This window comes from Oncorhynchus keta, chromosome 29, assembly GCF_023373465.1.
Source record: "Oncorhynchus keta strain PuntledgeMale-10-30-2019 chromosome 29, Oket_V2, whole genome shotgun sequence".
Lineage (NCBI taxonomy): Eukaryota > Metazoa > Chordata > Actinopteri > Salmoniformes > Salmonidae > Oncorhynchus > Oncorhynchus keta.
The window spans coordinates 36,815,951-36,836,369 of record NC_068449.1 but is presented as its reverse complement, the minus strand read 5'-3'; the positions used below and the strand labels follow the sequence as shown (position 1 = coordinate 36,836,369).

The following is a 20,419-nucleotide window of genomic DNA, read 5'->3' as shown; positions in this document are numbered from 1 at the left end:
AAGAATGCACGCTTCTAGGACTGGCATTTCAATGAAGAGATATATGACAAAACACCTTGAGGATTGATTCAAACAACGTTTTCCATGTTTCAGTCGATATTATGGAGTTAATTCGGAAAAAAGTTCGACGTTTAGGTGACTGAATTTTCGGTTAGTTTCGGTAGCCAAATGCATAGTAACAAAACGGAACGTTGTGTCCTACACAAGCATCTTTCAGGAAAAACTGGACATCTGCTATGTAACTGAGAGTCTCCTCATTGAAACATCTGAAGTTCTTCAAAGGTAAATTATTTTATTTGATCCCTTTGCTGGTTTTTGTGAATGTTGCATGCTAAATGCTAACGCTAAATGCTAAGCTAGCTATCACCACTCTTACACAAATTATTGATTTTCTCTGGTTCTAAAGCATATTTTGAAAATCTGAGACGACAGGATTGTTAAGAAAAGGATAAGCTTGAGGACAGGCATATTTATTTCATTTATTTTGCAATTTTCAGAAATCGCTAATGTTGCGTTATGGTAATAAGCTTGAGGCTGTAGTCACGATCCCGGATCCGGGATGGGGCGGCCTAAGAGTTAACCTGTCGATTTTCGACCTAGGATGAGCCAAGGACCGTATTGGTGGAGGGGATGTCTGGGTAAATTCTATAATAAATCATCAATCAATGATTTTATTTGAAGTACCCTTCTCCATCAGAACCAAGAGACACTTTAGCTACACCACACAACGATCGCTGAAACAGAACCCAGTCGCCTTACCTTGGTAGGTGTCAACCTCCCATCTGATTGGTCAGTCCGTTCAGAAGGGGGGACTGATAGGTCGGTCTGTTCAGACAGGGCAGACTGTGCCTTTAGGGCCTGAGACAGCTCGTCGTTGTAATCCCCTGGGGCAGACGAGAGGAATAGCTCAGCAACAAACAACACATCCATATAGACTTGACTTTATAGGCTCCATATCCACATGGGTTCTTTTTCATTGTCCTGTGTGGCTGAGTTGGTAAGAGTATGCTAGCAACACCACGGTGGGTTTCCCATAAGGATTAAGTTGCTTTGGAGCATGATGAGAAGTGCATATATTATAATAATGTGGAAAATATATAAAGCTCTACTTACGCTCTTCCGCCACATAGGTAGCTGGGAAGTATCCCTGCTGTCCGTTAGCCAGGCGTCCAAACCACCAGTTGTCGTTGTCTTTGTAGAGCACATGGATGACATCACCACGCTGTACCGTTAACTCATCTGACCGGGTAGCACTGTAGTCATACAAAGACACAACCTGACAGAAAGAAAGAGAAATGAAAAGGATTTAAGAATGGTTGACCATGGTGTTAAAATAACGGATCATTTTAAATTGTCATATTTGATTGTTGGGTATAGTATGTTCCAGAGTACAGTCACATGGCTTGGACTCGAGTCAGACTCGAGTCACAAATATGATGACTTGCAACTCGACTTTAACACCAATGACTCGTGACTTAACTTGGACTTGAGCCTTTTGACTTGAACTGACTTGATACCCTCCCCAAGCCCAAATATAAAAAAATATGCTATTAAAAAAAGTGTGCAGTGCATCAACTCTTCATTTAACGGATTACAGTTTGAATCGGACAGCAGCCGGCGGGTGAATTCAGATGGAGCCCTTGGAAAGATGATACCCAAATTATTATTTTCAGATATAAAGACAACGCTGTATCAACAACAAAAAACGGATTGCAACTTGCAAAACATGCGGGAAGAAAATGACAGACGGAGGCGCAACAACTTCCAACTTTGTTCGACGTTTGAAGCTGCACAAAGAACGGTTGTGGCTAATATAGCCGACAGCTAGATCATTTATAACTTTACTAGTGTAGCATGTAGGCTAACATAACGTTAAATCAATGAGCCTCCACACAATCAGTCAGTGCAGGAACGTGATCATTGCACCCAAGATTGAGCTACAAATGGCTAGGCAATTGGTAGCCTAAATCCTGACTGATGTTACTGCTGTTCGTTAAACCATTGACATACGTTAGCCTACTGTAACCACACACAGAGAGGGGTTGGAGGTGGGTGTGTGTGTGCTAAGGTTGGTCGATTGGGGGGGGGTCTTTCTCATGGCTACTGACGGGGTCAAATTTGAAGGGGAAGGGTTATAAGACCCCTCTCCCCTACTACATTTATCGGGTCCATGACTACAGACAAACCTTATAATGTATATATTGTTCAAAATTGTTTCACAGTTCTTTTCTAGTCTCTGCCTCTTATAAAGAAAAGGTCAGAGATATGTGAGTTATTGCATGGGGTATGTGAGAAAGCACTTCAAAGATAAACACAGAACCCTGTTGGGGAGTAAAAGATTTGAGAGACTAGTCAGACATACCACTATAAATCAACTTGGGGAGTGGACATCTATTGCTGAGTCCTTAGAAAACACTGGAACTATATTGTACCTCTCTTGCAAGTTTGTATAGCTGTGTATGCATGGGCTTGGTCTGAGGAGCAGAAGGTAATGACGTATGCAGTGACATCACTAGGGCTGGACTTCGGGCTTAATAAAATAACTTGGGACTTTTCCTATTTTGCAGAACTCAGGAGAGACATCAGTTGTATGTGTGATGTTTGATCTTTGACTTCTGTCTACAGCTGTATTTTGATTAAAATTGTTATGATTTTTAAGTGCATATTTTGAGTGTTCCTTATTTGTTAAGTAAATAAAATGGAGCACAGAAAAATGGAACCAACACTACCCATGTATTTCCATGGAAATATAGATTTTATTTGGAAAGTAATAAATATGTATATTTTTTAAAAGCATTCATGATTTGTGTAAATGTAATATACTAACTATTACTCTTGTTAAAAAATATTAAATGGTATTACATTTGGTGAAGAGCACATTATGACTTGTTTAGGACTCGAAACTCAAAGTTTAGGACTTGAGAATTGACTTGGGACATGACTTGGGACTTGAGTGCTAAGACTTTAGGACTTACTTGTGTCTTGTAAAACACTGACTTGGTCCCACCTCTGGTATGTTCTTATAATGCATACAGTTGTCAATGTTAGAATAAAAACAGGAACTTACCGTTTGCTGAACTGGTACCAAGGAATCTGCGTCCACTCTAATGGCTGTAGACAGATGATCAGGGAAGCTCTGAGGGAAGAAAGGGAACGCTCCTAAACTTCCATTCCATATCCAACTTCATGTGTTACGTCAGTTTCTTTCAGATAGATAAAGAAAATATTCAGCCCACAAGACTAAAATAAAGTTACTGTTAAAACCCAATAAAATACACAAAAAAGGAAGCAACGAGAATAGCATAACATTATAACGATGCCTTACAGTCTGTAGCCTGAGAGATGGAGCTCTTCCTAGATGCTGGCCCACTGGGCTGAAACCACCTGCAAACAGAAGAGAAAGAAGAGAAAGGAAATACCAGATGAATATATTAAAATCTAAGACCTCAAAGCAAACATTATCGTAGAGGTGTGAACACCTACGGACAGCGTTGAAGACAAGGAGAGGCCCGTCTTGGTCTTTATGTACAGTGAACATGCCGCTCTGTAAGATCCTTAACAGCTCTAGTGAGTCTGGGAATGTTGCGTTTTGGTTTGTTGCTTTGTTGTTGAAATGTCTGGCCAAAGCTCTCTTTCTGCATGAATGGGTCCTTAAGCTCATTTGGGTAAACGGACCTCAATTCTTACAAATTATTGACGACACAGTGGTTCGTTCACAGAGCTGCTTAGATTCATAGGCCTGTAGCAGTAAAAATCTGTCTCCTTCCCTTCATCTGAACTGACAGGGAAAAACTTGACAGTTGGAAGCTCATCTTTAGGCAGGCTTTCACCTGGTCAGTTCTTTTAGAATAAGGATCAGGGTAATGAAGGCCAGGAGGCGAGGAGTGGACCGATTTTTTTTTTCTCCCAGAGAAAGGGCATGTCTAGAGCCACTCACGGTTCTGGGAGGTGAGAGTTGCCTGGGGGATGAACTGAGCTCCGAGGGAACTAGACAGCTGCAGTTTGGAGTGTGGTGACAGGAGGGACGGAGGAGGCAGGGACGAGTTCAAGCTCATCTGAAAACAGCAGAAGAATAATTCATTTTCCATTATTACAGGGAAACTGAAATGTGTTCTGCTATATCCCAACCCCTCCAGACAACACACATACACACAGAGGTTGGTGGACAATACAACGGTTAATTTTAAGGGCTTACAGAGTTAATGAGAGTACTACTTACTGGGCCAGCTTCCTGAGATAGGCTCCTCCCCATCTGATACATGCCCGCTTTATCTACAAACCACAAAAACATGTCAAACAAATGTCAACATATTGTCGCATAAACATACCAATATCATTGTTAAAGCATACCTTGCTCATACAGGTGTTCCACAGCAGAGGAGCTCCGAGATGGTTCCTACAAAAACATGAGTAAATTGTTAGTTAGTTTGCATAATGATTTACCCTCAATTTGAGGTAAAAATAGCATTCACGTTTTTAAAACTAAATCAAAACAAGATTTGTACTCACTAGAACAGAGTCCAGTTTATCTTTGACACGCTGCATCTTCATAGACAGTCTGGCTGCTCTGGCGAAGCCGTCCATGGCTGCTCCGGAGGTGTCCTGGAATGTTACTGGGTCGGATGTGTTCCTGAACATCTTAGTGTCGGCTGATCCAGACCTGCTGTGGCCCTTCAGACTCTCCACCTCCAGCTGGGCCGCTGAGAAGAAACAGAGAGAAAATGTGTTTTTGCTTTGTCTCTATTGTGTGTATTCCATCAGGGACCACGTTGGAAACAAGTATAATTGCTTTAATGTGTTAATCCCCGTGTTGTACTCAGCTCAACCGTTTCCCAATAAATCAATCAGATTTTCTTCTCAGTCCACAAAACAGACAAAAATACTCATCCAGTCTACCCAATCTCAAGACCTACCATTCTTGAACATCCCAAAACAGACTAAGTTTACACAAAATATTCATAAGCCTGTAAACCAGGGGTGTCAAACTCATTTTGCCCCGGGGCCGCATTCGGTCTTCAACGAGGTCCGGAGGGCACCACAAAAAATGTGTTATTTTTCCTCGCTGTCAAAATTACCAAAACATTGTCCTCTATCCATTATTTTGGACATTTTCAATGCTCCCTGACCATCTAATATCCACTTCTGTGATTAATAGCAAGCTGGGGAGAGCTGGAAAGTATAAGAATGAGGTAGGTCCATTATAATTTCTACACAGTTTCATTTGAAAGTATATTGAGCTCAACCCCCCCCCAATTAAAAAAATTATATTTATATACTTTTTTATTTTACTCAAACCACCCGCGAGGCAGACACCCCTGCTATAAACAGTCAAATGGCTCCTACACTAATGACTCAAGTTGTGTGGAATCAAGACTTAGTAACGCCAGAGACATCCCACTCCCTAACTTATTCTGATCGAGGCGGTGCCACTCTGGTCTACTTATTGGCCCCCGTCCCGCGGAGGGGACGCTCCAGACCAAGACATCTAACTGGCAAATGTTTTCTGGGTGGGATGAGAAGGGAGGGGACAATAAGTAGACCAGAGCCAGTTGTTACCTCACTCACGTTGGAAAGCATGCCCACCTACACAGAGAGGGAATGCCCACCTACACAGACAGGAACATTTAAACAATTTTACAATGGTAAATGGCTTGAGTGAATTATCTTTATTTAACCACCATCTTTGGTAACGCCACTGTCCTCTTACAATACAATTATTTGAATGCTCTGAGCAAGGTACTCAGGCACAGCTGAGTGTTCCTAAGACCTTCTCATTGCGTGATCGATCTCAGTACAATAATGAGCTGCTCACCTCTGCGGTCGTACAAGTAGACGTGCACAGGCTGGTTCTGACCGAAGGCACAGAAGGCCACCATGTTCTCATGAGGGTGGAAGCCCACACCACGGAGGGCTGTGGGGTAACACAGCTCCGAGTACACCGCCACCTGGTCACCTGGTAGATGCAGGCACAAAACCAGCAGTTATTATTGATCATAACAACAACAAAAACGAACAACGCATGCACTTAGCTAGAGACCATTTCCCCAGATACAGATTTAAATTAGTCCTGGAACAAAAAACAATTTCAAAGGAGATTATCCTTTGAGCAGGTTTTTTTAGTCCAGGACTATACTTAATCTGGATATCGGGAAACTGTCCCTAAGTGCATAGATTATTAGTTTGTGTCTAAATTCATACTGGATGATCAGATGTGGCTGTCTTGTCCTCACCTGTTTCTGCGTTCCACACGTAGGCCATTCCATCCTCGCTGCCTGAGAAGATGAAGCTCCCACAGGGTGTGAACGTGCTGTGGATCCTCTCCCTGTAGTTAGTGGCACCTGTGTATTTCTTCACAGCCAATCTGCAACAACAGACACACAAACACATTTTAGAAGCCTGTACATTAGATCAATAAAAGGACATGGAAACTTACTTGAGTTGTGGCAATACAGAACTACACTCACTGGATAGTTTATTAGATACACCCCGTTCACAAAAATGGATTGCTCCTTACAGACAGTGAGTCACGTGGCCGTGGCTTGCTATATAAAGCAGGCAGAGAGGCATCGAGGCATTCAGTTACTGTTCGATTGAATGTTTGAATGGGAAAAATGAGTGACATAAGCGACTTTGAGCGTGGTATGATCGTCAGTGGCAGGCGCGCCGGATCCAGTATATCAGAAACAGCCGCCCTCCTGGGATTTTCATGCATGGCAGTATAGGAACATTTTGAAGATAAATACACAACACAGAGGATGAGAGGACAAGAGTGCTAGAGTACTAATGGTCAATAGCGATTTGTAAATAGGAGTTGGGTGTCAGTTCAACAGCCGTTAAGGATCTGTGGAATGTCACTCCTGAACTCAGAGCGACGTGTGTTACGTTGTCATGGTTCTATACATTGAGTCGGGGGCAGGATACTTGTTATTTGGCCATTGGCCAAGTTGTCCTCCAAGGACTTCTGATTGGTCAACCCCAGGCTAGGGTGGGGGGTTATAAATCACATCCTGTTCCTTTGTTCAGTGGAGAAAAGCTGAGGAGAGGGGAAACTGAACATCTGAACATCTATCTCTCAGCATAACATCTTGATTTGTCCTTCTCAAACAAACCTATTTTTCTCCCCCTGATTTGCTTTGGAGTTCGTGTTATTGAAGAATAACATCAATTGCCAACAGCAGTGTCTACGGTTCACCGAGAATGGTGCGACAAACAAAAAACATGCAGTCAGTGGCAGTACTGTGGGCGAAAACAGCTTGTTGATGAGAGGTCGAAGGAGAATGGAAAGAATCGCTGTGCAAGCTAACAGGAGGGCCACAAACTGACAAATAACGGTGCAGTACAACAGTGGTGTGCAGAACGGCATCCCTGAACACACAACTCATTGATCCTTGTCACGGATGGGCTATTGCAGCAGAAGACCACACCGGGTTTCATTCCTACCAGCTAAAAACAAGAAGTGTCTCCAGTGGGCACGAGATCACCAACACTGGACAATTGAGGAGTGGAAAAACATTGCCTGGTCCGATGAATCCCAGTTCCTGTTGTGTCATGTTGTTGGCAGAGTCAGGATTTGGCCTAAGCAGCATGAGTCCATGGACCCCATCCTGCCTGGTACAGTAGTGGTGTACTGGTGGTGGTAGTTTAGTGGTGTGGGGAATGTTTTCCAGGCACATGTTAGGTCCCTTGAGCAACGAATGTTTTTCTGACACATTGTAGAATCCATTCCCTGAAGAATTCAGGCTGTTCTGGAGGCAAAAGGGGGTCCGACCCGGTAATAAATAAACCTAATAAACTGGTACACCCATTTAGTTCGGGTCGGACCCCCCTTTGTGTATATCGATCATAATAACATGTTGGGAACAAGTACAAAGATAGTGAACATTTTTGTACTCAGGGCACCATTGCGAATGAGGCTCTGGTCTCAATTGGGCTTTAAAAATATATATATTTACACTCTGAGATCCATCACCCTGACAACGCTGTCTTTGGCGTGGATCAGTAGACGGCGACCATTAGGATGGACCTCTAACGTGTTGATGGGAAGCCCACTCAGGTCACTCTCTCCTATCTCCTGCAGGACAAAATAAAGTATTAATCCAGCTCTCCAATGTGAATGACTGAATAGACTTCCTTGACCCCCAGAGGGGACATTGTCACCAGCATAAGACACATTTTGGGTGAACATTTCATGCAATAAAATGATTGTTCTCAAACCTTCTCAATCTTCCAGTGACGACACGGTCTCTGATGCAGACTGTCATCAACCGACGTCCTCCACACAATGATGAACCCAACGTTGTCCGCAGAGAACATTCGGTTTCCTGAATAAATATACAATAAACACATTACACATCCACCAAATACCATGAATAGATACTCTAGCCAGGAACAAAAAAAAATGTTATTCTCTAACAGAAAGAGACATGCTGGAGTAAAAAGTGCTCCATAAAAAATTGTATTGATTTATTTACTGATTCCGTACCTTCGGAGTCGAAACACAGAGCGTTGATGAAGCTCTTGTGACCCTCGAACTCCTGGAGCAGCAGTCCGTTGACATCTTTGACGTTCACCCTCCAGACCCTCACCAGACAGTCATACCCAGCCGTTACCACCATGCCCTGGGCCGTAGGATGGTACTGAGCACAGTAGACAAACGACGGGTGGGGGAGCACCTTCTGGGCAATGGCCTGGAGCCTCTGCACGTTCCACACTCTGCAAGAGACAATTGAGAGGGTTGAGAGGGATCATAGTGTTGAATAATTAAATCAGGATATCAGACATGTCAAAGAAGAGAATGCAAGTGCTGATGATGTACGGAGTGCTAAGCTTGCTGAGTAAACTCACCCTTACTTATACCCACCGTGTCCTCATGTTACTGAGCGTACTACACCACACATCATTGATACTGAACAAAAATATAAACTCAACATGCAACAATTTCAACGATTTTACTGAGTTACAGTTCATATACACAAAAGTAGTAGGGCTGATTACCAACAAAGACGAGACAGCCTACAGGGAGGAGGTGAGGTCCTCACCTCCCTGGGAGTGTGGTGCCAGGAAAATAATCTCTCACCCAACGTCAACAAAATAAAGGAGATGATCGTGGACTTCAGGAAACAGCAGAAGGAGCACTCCCCTATCCATATCGACAGGACCATAGTGGAGAAGGTGGAAAGCATCAAGATCCTCGGCATACACATCACTGAGAAACTGAAATGCTCCACCACACAGACAGTGTGGTGAAGAAGGTGCAACCTCAGGAGGCTGAAGAAATTTGGTTTGGCACCTAAAACCCTCACAAACTTTTACACATGCACAATTGAGAGCATCCTGTCGGGCTGTATCACCGCAACTGTACTGCCCACAACCACAAGGCTCTCCAGAGGGTGGTGTCAAAGCTGGGACCGAGAGACTGAAAAACAGCTTCTATTTCAAGGCCATCAGACTGTTAAATACTGTTAAATAGCTACCAGTAGCACATTAGAGGCTGCTTCCCTATATACAGTGGGGCAAAAAAGTATTTAGTCAGCCACCAATTGTGCAAGTTATCCCACTTAAAAAGATGAGAGAGGCCTGTCATTTTCTTCATAGGTACACTTCAACAAAATCCAGAAAATCACATTGTAGGATTTTTAATGAATTTATTTGCAAATTACGATGGAAAATAAGTATTTGGTCACCTACAAACAAGCAAGATTTCTGGCTCTCACAGACCTGTAACTTCTTCTTTAAGAGGCTCCTGTTTGAACTTGTTATCAGTATAAAAGACACCTGTCCACAACCTCAAACAGTCACACTCCAAACTCCACTATGGCCAAGACCAAAGAGCTGTCAAAGGACACCAGAAACAAAATTGTAGACCTGCACCAGGCTGGGAAGACTGAATCTGCAATAGGTAAGCAGCTTGGTTTGAAGAAATCAACTGTGGGAGCAATTATTAGGAAATGGAAGACATACAAGACCGCTGATAATCTCCCTCGATCTGGGGCTCCACGCAAGATCTCACCCCGTGGGGTCAAAATGATCACAAGAACGGTGAGCAAAAATCCCAGAACCACACGGGGGGACCTAGTGAATGACCTGCAGAGAGCTGGGACCAAAGTAACAAAGCCTACCATCAGCAAGGGCATTGAAGATGAAACGTGGCTGGGTCTTTCAGCATGACAATGATCCCAAACACACCGCCCGGGCAACGAAAGAGTGGCTTCGTAAGAAGCATTTCAAGGTCCTGGAGTGGCCTAGCAAGTCTCCAGATCTCAACACCATAGAAAATCTTTGGAGGGAGTTGAAAATCCGCGTTGCCCAGCAACAGCCCCAAAACATCACTGTTCTAGAGGAGATCTGCATGGAGGAATGGGCCAAAATACCAGCAACAGTGTGCGAAAATCTTGTGAAGACGTTTGACCTCTGTCATTGCCAACAAAGGGTATATAACAAAGTATTGAGATTCACTTTTGTTATTGACCAAATACTTATTTTCCACCATAATTAGCAAATAAATTCATTAAAAATCCTACAATGTGATTTTCTGTTGTTTTTTTCTCATTTTGTCTGTCATAGTTGAAGTGTACCTATGATGAAAAGTACAGTCTTCTCTCATCTTTTTAAGTGGGAGAACTTGGTGGCTGACTAAATACTTTTTTGCCCCACTGTACATAGACTTGGAATCACTGGCCACTTTAATAATGGAACACTAGTCTCTGCATCTGTCCTCGTGCACCTAGACCTTAGTGCTGCTTTTGATACCATCGATCACCACATTCTTTTGGAGAGATTGGAAACCCAAGTTGGTCAACACGGACAAGATCTGGCCTGGTTTAGATCTTATCTGTCGGAAAGATATCAGTTTGTCTCTGTGAATGGCTTGTCCTCTGACAAATCAACTGTAAATGTCGGTTTTCCTCAAGGTTCCGTTTTAGGACCACTATTGTTTTCACTATATATTTTACCTCTGGGGGATGTCATTCGAAAACATAATGTTAACTTTCACTGCTATGCGGATGACACACAGCTGTACATTTCAGTGAAACATGGTGAAGCCCCAAAATTGCCCTCGCTAGAAGCCTGTGTTTCAGACATAAGGAAGTGGACGGCTGCAAACTTTCTACTTTTAAACTCGGACAAAACAGAGATGCTTGTTCTAGGTCCCAAGAAACAAAGAGATCTTCTGTTGAATCTGACAATTAATCTTAATGGTTGTACAGTCGTCTCAAATAAAACTGTGAAGGACATTGGCGTTACTCTGGACCCTGATCTCTCTTTTGACGAACATAAAGACTGTTTCAAGGACAGCTTTTTTCCATCTACGTAACATTGCAAAAATCAGAAACTGAAACTGTCCAAAAATGATGCAGAAAAATTAATCCATGCTTTTGTTACTTCAAGTTTTAGACTACTGCAATGCTCTACTTTCCAGCTACCTGGATAAAGCACTAAATAAACTTCAGTTAGTGCTAAATACGGCTGCTAGAATCCTGACTAGAACCAAAAAATGTGATCATATTACTCCAGTGCTAGCCTCCCTGCACTGGCTTCCTGGCAAGACAAGGGCTGATTTCAAGGTTTTACTGCTAACCTACAAATCAGTACATGGGATTGCTCCTACCTATCTCTCTGATTTGTTCTTGCCGTACATACCTACACGTACGCTACAGTCACAAGATGCAGGCCTCCTAATTGTCCCTATAATTTCTAAGCAAACAGCTGGAGGCAGGGCTTTCTCCTATAGAGCTCCTTTTTTATGGAATGGTCTGCCTACCCATGTGAGAGACGCAAAATCGGGCTCAACCAAGTCTTTACTGAAGACTCATCTCTTCAGTGGGTCATATGATTGAGTGTAGTCTGGCCCAGGAGTGTGAAGGTGAACGGAAAGGCTCTGGAGCAACGAACCGCCCTTGCTATCTCTGCCTGGCCGGTTCCCCTCTTTCCACTGGGATTCTCTGCCTCTAACCCTATTACAGGAGCTGCGTCACTGGCGTACTGGTGCTCTTTCATGCCGTCCCTAGGAGGGGTGCGTCACTTGAGTGGGTTGAGACACTGCTGTGATCTTCCTGTCTGGGTCCCCCCCCCCCTTGGGTTGTGCCGTGGCGAAGATCTTTGTGGGCTATACTCGGCCTTGTCTCAGGATGGTAAGTTGGTGGTTGAAGATATCCCTCTAGTGGTATGGGGGCTGCGCTTTAGAAAAGTGAGTGGGGTTATATCCTTCCTGTTTGGCCTTGTCCGGGGGTATCATCGGATGGGGCCACCGTGTCTCCTGACCCCTTCTGTCTCAGCCTCCAGTCTTTATGCTGCAGTAGTTTATGTGTCGGGGGGCTAGGGTCAGTTTGTTATATCTGGAGTACTTCCCCTGTCTTATCCAGTGTCCTGTGTGAATTTAAGTATGCTCTCTGTAATTCTCTCTTTCTTTCTCTCTCTCAGAGGACCTGAGCCCTAGGACCATGCCTCATGACTACCTGGCATGATGACTCCTTGCTGTCCCCAGTCCACCTGGCCGTGCTGCAGCTCCAGTTTCAACTGTTCTGCCTGCGGCTATGGAATCCTGACCTGTTCACCAGACGTGCTACCTGTCCCAGACCTATTATTTGACCATGCTGGTAATTTATGAACATTTGAACATCTTGGTCATGTTCTGTTATAATCTTCACAAAGCCAGAAGAGGACTGGCCACCGCTCATAGCCTGGTTCCTCTCTAGGTTTCTTCCTAGGTTTTGGCCTTTCTACTGAGTTTTTCCTAGCCAACGTGCTTCAACACCTGCATTGCTTGCTGTTTGGGGTTTTAGGCTGGGTTTCTGTACAGCACTTTGAGATACCAGCTGATGTACGAAGGGCTATATAAATACATTTGATTTAGTCACTTTATTAATATTGTTTACATATTTTGCATTACTAATTTCATATGCATATACTGTATTCTATCCAATTCTACTGTATCTTAGTCTATGCCGCTCTAACATTACTCGCCCAAATATTTATATATTCTTAATTCCATTCCTTTAGATTTGTGTGTATTGTTGTGAAATTGTTAGATATTAGTGTTAAATATTACTGCACTATTAGAGCTAGAAACACAAGCATTTCGCTACAACCACAATAACATCTGCTAAACACGTGTATGTGACAAATAAAATTTGATTCAATTTTTATAAGGAAATCAGTCAATTGAAATAAATTCATTAGGCCCTATTCTATGGAGTTCACATGACTCGTAATGGACACAGCTATGGGTGGGCAATATAAGGTTTTTGTGCATTTAGAACGTTTCTGGGATATTTTATTTCAGCTCATGAAACATGGCCCAACCCTTTACATGTTGAGTTTATATTTTTGTTCAGTATATTATACAGTATATTTAGAGGCATTGTGCCTAGTGCACACATTCCCCCTAGAGGAGATATGTGGGTATGACTTCAATCCATTATATTAGTGACAACACATGCACAAATATATCCTAAGCATCAGCGTAATCTAATCGAGGCTCCATGTTTATCCTACCCAGGCAGGGTATATTTGAGGTACAGGTAGACCATTTACCTGACGGTGCCATCAGAGGAGGAAGACAGGAGGCTCCAGTCGTCTCTGGACCAGCAGAGATCATACACGATACTGAGGTGGCCGTTGAAGGCAGCCAACACCTTGCCTGAAGGAATCTCATACACTGAGAGAAAAAAAACGGTGAGATAACTTCAATAATACATTTTTTTAAATTCACACCTGTTTGTGGTAAGCACACAGAATTCATTCCTCAAGTGAATCAATCTCCTTAGCTCGGTGTAAGTGACGTTTTAGGGTGTTTTCACACTTGCAACAAGGCACCAAAGATATACTGCAAAACATTTGAAAAAGCAATTCAACTTTTTGTCCTGAATACAAAGTGTTCTGTTTGGGACAAATCCAAAACATTACTGAGTACCACTCTCCATATTTTCAAGCATATGTTATAGATATGCTTGTAATCATTAAGTACTGTGGAGTTTTTCAGGATAAAAAAAATCTACGGAATGGAGCTAAGTACAGGCAAAATCCTAGAGGAAAACCTGGTTCAGTCTGGAGATGAATTCACCTTCCAGCAGGACAATAACCTAAAACGCAAGGCCAAATCTACACTGGAGTTGCTTACCAAGAAGACAGTGACTGTTCCTGAGCGGCCGAGTTACGGTATGACTTTAATCTATGGCAAGACTTGAAAATTGTTGTCTAGCAATAATCAACAACCACTTTGACAGAGCTTGATGAATTTTTGAAATAATAATGGACAAATGTTGCACTATCAGGGTGTGGAAAGCTCTTAAGAGACATACCCAGAAAGACTACAAAGTATTGACTCAAGGGTGTGAATACTTAAGTAAATGAGACATTTCTGTATTGCATTTCTAAAAACATGTTTTCCCTTTGTCATTATAGGGTATTGTGTGTCGATGGGTGAGAAAAAGAATCTATATAATCCATTTTGAATTCAGGCTGTAACACAACAAAATGTGAAATAAGTCAAGGGGTATGAATACTTTCTGAAGGCACTGAGCACTAAGGTGGCTCTGAGTAGGGGTTTACAATTCTTACCTATGATGGGGAAGGCATCTCTGTCAGCACACGCAGCAGCCAGCTTCCTCCCGTCGTGGGAGAATCGTATCGTGAAACAACCCATCTGACCACCACGGAACGACAGCATGGGCTTATTAGGGATCCGGCACACCTGCAACACAAATACAACTTCATCAAATAACACATCTAGGGATAATTAATGGCATTTCTGGATTTCCCAGCAAACGCACGACCACCACAGAACGTTGTGTAAATGTTGTCTCAAAGTTGTCATGACTTTATAACAGCAATTGGACAGCCCTTGAATTTGGTAGCAGTTAGATACTGTTAGACAACAGAACAGAGATAGAACAGAGAGTCGAGATTCTTAGAATAGAAGTTCTTTAGTAAACAGACCTGGCCAGGCATTCTGCTCCAACGGAGCTCAGGTTTGTTGCCTAGAGGTTGTGTTATGGTTCTCCTGGTGATCTCACTCTGCAGCTCGCTAAAGGAAGTGGAGCCTCTCTCCTGCTGCAGGGCCATCATGGAGCGGATACTAGGGTCCACCTACACAACAGACCTAAAACAGTCAAACCTCAACAGCCTAAAACAGCATTGGACCAAACCACAACTCACCCTTTGGGGAATAAAACAGCCCAAAACAGCAACTCCTTATGGATGAAGATTTGATTTCTACAACTAAACTGCTACTACTGCTAACGTACTAATAGATTACTATTATACTACTGTTATTAGTATTATTAGCATTATCATCATAGTGGTGGTAGTGGTAGTTTTGCTAAAGCAGACATATCAGTAACATGTTTGTGTAGTATGATTTCAAAGCAGTATCGACTTACATGATCAGGTAGTTTGAGGCCTTTCACAGTGATGTAGAGGGTGGATGTGTATCTGCTACGGGGATATCTCCTCCACCAGTCCACTACCTCAATGGTATTTTCTTGTCTCTTGCCCCGGGGAGGGGGACAGAAGAGCTGCAAACGCATTTTACTGTCGATGTTCAGCACTCCGTTAGTGCCCACAAGCTGCAGGGAGCCGAGATGTAGAAATAAATTGTTACAAATCTCTTTTTTTCTTCAATAATGGATATTCATAACTGAAAATATTTCTAAATGCATTACCTTTAGAAATGCCCAGGCGATTTTTCGAAAACCTCGTTCATGTCTGTCGACGTCAACATTGGCTCTGGCTTCCTCCATGGTCATAAAATCCAGGACCTGAAATATATTTAAAAGAATCTTTTCAAAATGGCCTTTAGGAAAAAGTTTTGAGTTTACATCTGGTTAATGATTGACGTGTGTCAAGATATTGGTGTCACAAACCCATCCTCTTTACATTATTTTTACCTCAAAAAAGAGCATAACTCTAGGGCCTTCATGGTTATCCTGGAGGAAATATCCAAAGCGCTCGTTGAAGATGATCTGCTCATCCCACTCTGGAACTGTTGATTTGTTTTTCTTGAAGTCAAAAGGCTGGGTGATGATGGGAAGGATATGCTCCACACTCTCCTGCTCGTAGAATGACGAGACCGGGCGGTGACTGCAAAATATGGAGAGGGACACAAAAAATGATTTGATCACAATTCTCGTCACCACCAGTTTTTACGTTTGTTGTGACGGCAACATTTAACAATTAGCCTGGTTCCAGATTGGTTTGTGCTGCCAACTGCTATGGTCATAGTAAGATCGATTTAACCTGAATAACAGCACAAACAGATCTGGACCACCAAGCTAGTAACATCAAAAACCCACAATTAACAAAATCACAAACTAACAAAACCATTTCTCACCTGTCCTCTTTTTTCACGTATTGCCCAGTCATCTCGTCAATAACGTGGATCTTGACCATGGGGTGTGAGACCAGCAGGTCAGTCTTCAGGCGGTCTGTCCTGTGGATGTAGACTCCCAGGACCAGGTTGTCATCAAAGACTGGTCTCCGAGGAGTTTCAACAATCTCTGTATCACTCTCCTCCTTCACCACTACCACCAAGGAAAGAAGTGTTACTCAATGTTATTATCATGTTATTCACCTTTCAAGTAGAGTATTTTGTGCTTCCATATCTTCGTACCATAGTATCACACTAACTAATGTTACTGAAGATAGCAACAAAAAAAACATCACACCAACCTTTCAAGAACAGCTTAGCCACATAATTCCTAACGGTTCATAATGCAAGTTGTATGACCAGCTGAATGTTTTCTTAGCTTTTTATACCCACATTGTTTTATTTTTTTCTTCTTTTTGCCTTTTGATTTTAAAGATTCTAGTCTGTCCTCCTCGTCGTCCTCTTGGTGGCTTTCCTGACTCTTCTCTTTGGACCTCTTCCTTTCAGTGACGTCGTCGGACTGGCTGCTCTGCAGATCTTCTATCATACTGTAAAACAAAATGGAAAATAAATATGATAATCTAGTCTATGGTATTAGTGGGTAATTTAGGTTTATAGCCTGGTCCCAGATCTGTTTTTGCTTTTTAGCCAACTTCTATGGACATTGTTATGCCAAGAATATGTCCATAAAGTTTGCCAAGATAGAACAAACAGATCTGGCTCTGTCATTTACTGCTTTCTTCCAGGTTCATGTAAACCTCACTAGTTATCCTGTAAGACTTCTACACACCTCGTCTCCCTCTCCGGATCCAATGACGACCTCAACTTCTTCTTCTTCTTCTTTGCACCTTCATTGTTTAATGCTACTACTTCCTGAGTGGCAGCGTTGGTCTTGTCTGTTGTTGACTTCTTGTGTACAGTCTTCTTCACAGTAGCCATCTCCTCTTCCTGTGCCATCTGCTTCTGGTACTCATGAAGTAACTCATCCTCAGCTTCCACCGCAACCTCTCCCTGGACCTCGGACACCTCCTCTCCTCCTTTGCTGTTCCCTTTCTTAGTCTTTCTCCTCTGTATATTCGCAGGGTCTTCCGACTCTAAGGAGGCCTTGGATTTGGGTGTTTTGGCATTTCCAGCAGTACTATCAGTCTGGTCGATTTGAATGATATAACTGTCCTCCTGCTGCACTGGGGCTGGAGGCAGCTCCCTTTTACTTTTCCTCTTCCCTTTGGTTGGTTGCTCCTCCTCATCCTGGTTCCCATTGTTGTTGTTGTTGACCTTCTCTGTTACCTCCCTCTCCCTACGCTTGTTCTTGGTGAAACGAGGGCTGCCCTGGTCAGCGTGATAGGTGTTCTGATGAACAGTCTCATCGTCCTCTAGGTCTTTCACAATGTCAAGGTTTTGTTTCAACGTTTGGAGCTGAACGAGAAGAGGTAAGAATAGGTAAGAATATACATTTATGTGCATGGAAGTTCATTTTACAGAGACCATGCACAACAAATATTGTTAAAGTGATTTCAGCGCCAAACCTTCTTGATCTGACCTATTCCAACTTACCACAATACTCTCCTGCTCTGGCTGATCTGGGCTCTTCTTCTTCTTCACTTTTTTCTTCTCCAATGTAGCCGGCTCAGTGTATCTCTTGAAGACCTCGTCAAATCTGGCCCTGGTTTTAGCTCGGGCTTCACTCTCACCTAGAGAACAAATATAGTGTGCTACTCTGTTTACTTTATTCATAGGCCAGGTATTAATTTATTAACCATACTATGTACCTACAATACAGTCAATGTTTGGAAAATACTGCAATTGTGTGTACTCACCTGCTGGCATTCTCGAATGCTGAAGTGACACTCATTCTGCATGCAAAGGGCCAAGGGAGACTTTCCTCCTAAAAATGCAAGGCAGCAGACTAATCAGATAGCTAATTTAGCTATTTAGTTAGCTAACAATACAATGGTATGGGTCTGACTGCAAACAATGGAACTTTCTACATTTTATTTGAACAATATGCAAGCCTGCCTAGTTAGTCCATTTTGACCAGATGGGTTAGGCCTATTAAACTGATGACAACAAACATAGCTAGCTGACTAGCTAGCTTGCCGTTATAGCTAAATTGCTAACGTTACTGACATTAGCTCATGCTAGCTAATCTGGCTAGCTAGGGTGACCACAATGATGCCAAACTTAGCGGTGTTTTGCAATATTGTTATTTACGTGAATGTACATGCAGACTAACATCGACAACCTGAAAAACATACAATTTACCACAATATTTGAGTAAACGATTGAGACCACACCACTGGCTCCGTTGCGATGGTTTCCAAAACAACAACAGCAGTGATAGGGTAAAAAATATTGTGGATGACGTTACAGCCAAGGTCTTCGATTTCACCAACTCATCACGGAGCGAAAGTATCCTCCGCCCATCTAACGTCCGGCTGAATCCCATTTAATTGTTTAGCAATATGTGTGCAATTTAACTTTTATCAATCAGTAATATTTCCTTGGAGAATATATAGATGAAAATGTATCCAAGACATTGCACATCAGCCATTTTTTCACCATATCTGAATCTACTCTGCAGAACTCTACTTTTGGATAGCAAGTCATGCACAGGAAAACGTATATGCATTTATCTTTTACGTATTTAGCATTTTAATGAATGTTAAGTCATATTTCGTTGTATGTAATGAACAAGCTCAGAATATGTGCAATGGCAAAGAACATGCAGTCCCCACATACAGTTGCGAGTTCAGCAGGACGCAAAGCTCAGATAGAAATAGCCTACGTAAGAACAAACATACCTCTCTGACATGCAGAATCACATCAGCTCTAGCCATGGCATTTCTATATGCAACGTTCGAAAACGTTTAGCAACTGAACTTGACCCTGGTATTATATTTTAGTAGCCTTTTGCAGATGCATGTTTTTAGTCCATGAAATAAGCAAGAAGGCTGCCCAGTGGTTAGAGCGTTGGGCCAGTAACCGAAAGGTTGCTGGATCGAATCCCCGAGCGGACAAAATATGTTAACCCACTGTTCACCGGTAGGCTGTCATGGTAAATAAGATTATTTTTCTTAACTGACTTGAGTTAAATAAATGTATTTTTGTTTTTGTTTCAAAGGCTTGAGAAGAACACTGACACCTGAGTGCTGCTACTGGAATATTACGAATAAGTAACCCACAGCCTACTTAATGTATTTGAACAATATCAATGTTTTACGATAGTGAATGTTTTCACTTTACTTTGGAAATGGCCACTAAAATATGTCAAGTGTGCGCAACTGCTGAAGAACTTCGACGCACATGTAAAGAGATTGTCAGCTGAACTTCTTCAAATGAAGGCGTGTATAAAGGCGCTGTCAAGATGTAATGTTTGCTGTCTGAGGAAGAAGAGAATCTTTTGCGTCCTATACTTCTGAGCTGCACCAGATACATGCAGTTCGTGCACTGCTGGACACATGCAATGTAAATGGATGTGTAGTGCACTAGTCTAATAACAGGTTTAACCCCACTGCCCAACCCAGTATTGTCTACAAGCATTAAAATATATACAAGCATCAGGAAATCATGGGGCAGTATTCATTTATTTCACACCTCAGTCTGTGTAAGTGTCGTTTTGAGTTGCTGATTTCAGCATTTAGCCCACTGGAAGTGTCATGTTTATTTGAGACAGCTGGTTATAACTTTAATAGTTGATCTGCTTTGTCATTGCTGTGCAGTGAGGTATCCCATCACTTTAGCTCTCAAACTCGAGGCTGCGTTAGCTTCGACCACGACTGGTTCATGTGAACTACAACCCCGACACTGTTTAAACATTTAGAAGCGTAAATCATCGCTTGCGATGCAGCTTTCGAAACATATGTCCTTTATCTTTCATCAGCAAGAAACAATCCTTCAAATAAAAAATACACTTACTGTGACATTTGTGCAAAATCCATACAGCTATGGGTGCCTCCATTCAACGAAACTACACTTCCAGAGTTAGCTTACACACAGGTGTCGGAGCATGCTAGATAGCTAATTAGCACAGGTCTTGTTTTCCGTAAACAATCG

General features: G+C 42.5%; 1 protein-coding gene across 4 annotated transcripts in view; it reads right to left on the bottom strand.

Moving 5' to 3' along the window:
* Positions 1–20,419, bottom strand: part of ahi1 (Abelson helper integration site 1) — a 22,958-nt gene extending 2,539 nt beyond the window's left edge. Inside the window, exons 1-25 of one of the 4 annotated variants that reach the window (XM_052486514.1) lie at positions 20,282–20,419; positions 18,184–18,251; positions 17,921–18,057; positions 17,157–17,782; positions 16,760–16,914; positions 16,331–16,520; positions 15,888–16,080; positions 15,663–15,758; positions 15,381–15,566; positions 14,938–15,087; positions 14,560–14,692; positions 13,534–13,657; positions 8,483–8,712; positions 8,215–8,321; positions 7,953–8,071; positions 6,231–6,361; positions 5,813–5,953; positions 4,510–4,700; positions 4,352–4,396; positions 4,220–4,276; positions 3,938–4,055; positions 3,326–3,384; positions 3,068–3,136; positions 1,114–1,276; positions 760–884 (exon numbers count right to left, since the gene is read on the bottom strand). In XM_052486514.1, coding sequence (XP_052342474.1) covers positions 760–884; positions 1,114–1,276; positions 3,068–3,136; positions 3,326–3,384; positions 3,938–4,055; positions 4,220–4,276; positions 4,352–4,396; positions 4,510–4,700; positions 5,813–5,953; positions 6,231–6,361; positions 7,953–8,071; positions 8,215–8,321; positions 8,483–8,712; positions 13,534–13,657; positions 14,560–14,692; positions 14,938–15,087; positions 15,381–15,566; positions 15,663–15,758; positions 15,888–16,080; positions 16,331–16,520; positions 16,760–16,914; positions 17,157–17,782; positions 17,921–18,057; positions 18,184–18,193 — 3,555 coding nt within the window. In that variant the 5' untranslated portion in view covers positions 18,194–18,251; positions 20,282–20,419. Of the gene's footprint in view, positions 1–759; positions 885–1,113; positions 1,277–3,067; positions 3,137–3,325; positions 3,385–3,937; positions 4,056–4,219; positions 4,277–4,350; positions 4,397–4,509; positions 4,701–5,812; positions 5,954–6,230; positions 6,362–7,952; positions 8,072–8,214; positions 8,322–8,482; positions 8,713–13,533; positions 13,658–14,559; positions 14,693–14,937; positions 15,088–15,380; positions 15,567–15,662; positions 15,759–15,887; positions 16,081–16,330; positions 16,521–16,759; positions 16,915–17,156; positions 17,783–17,920; positions 18,058–18,183; positions 18,252–18,621; positions 18,777–20,281 lie in introns of those variants that run through there. The other 3 variants (XM_035743528.2, XM_052486512.1, XM_052486513.1) reach the window with 3 other exon arrangements.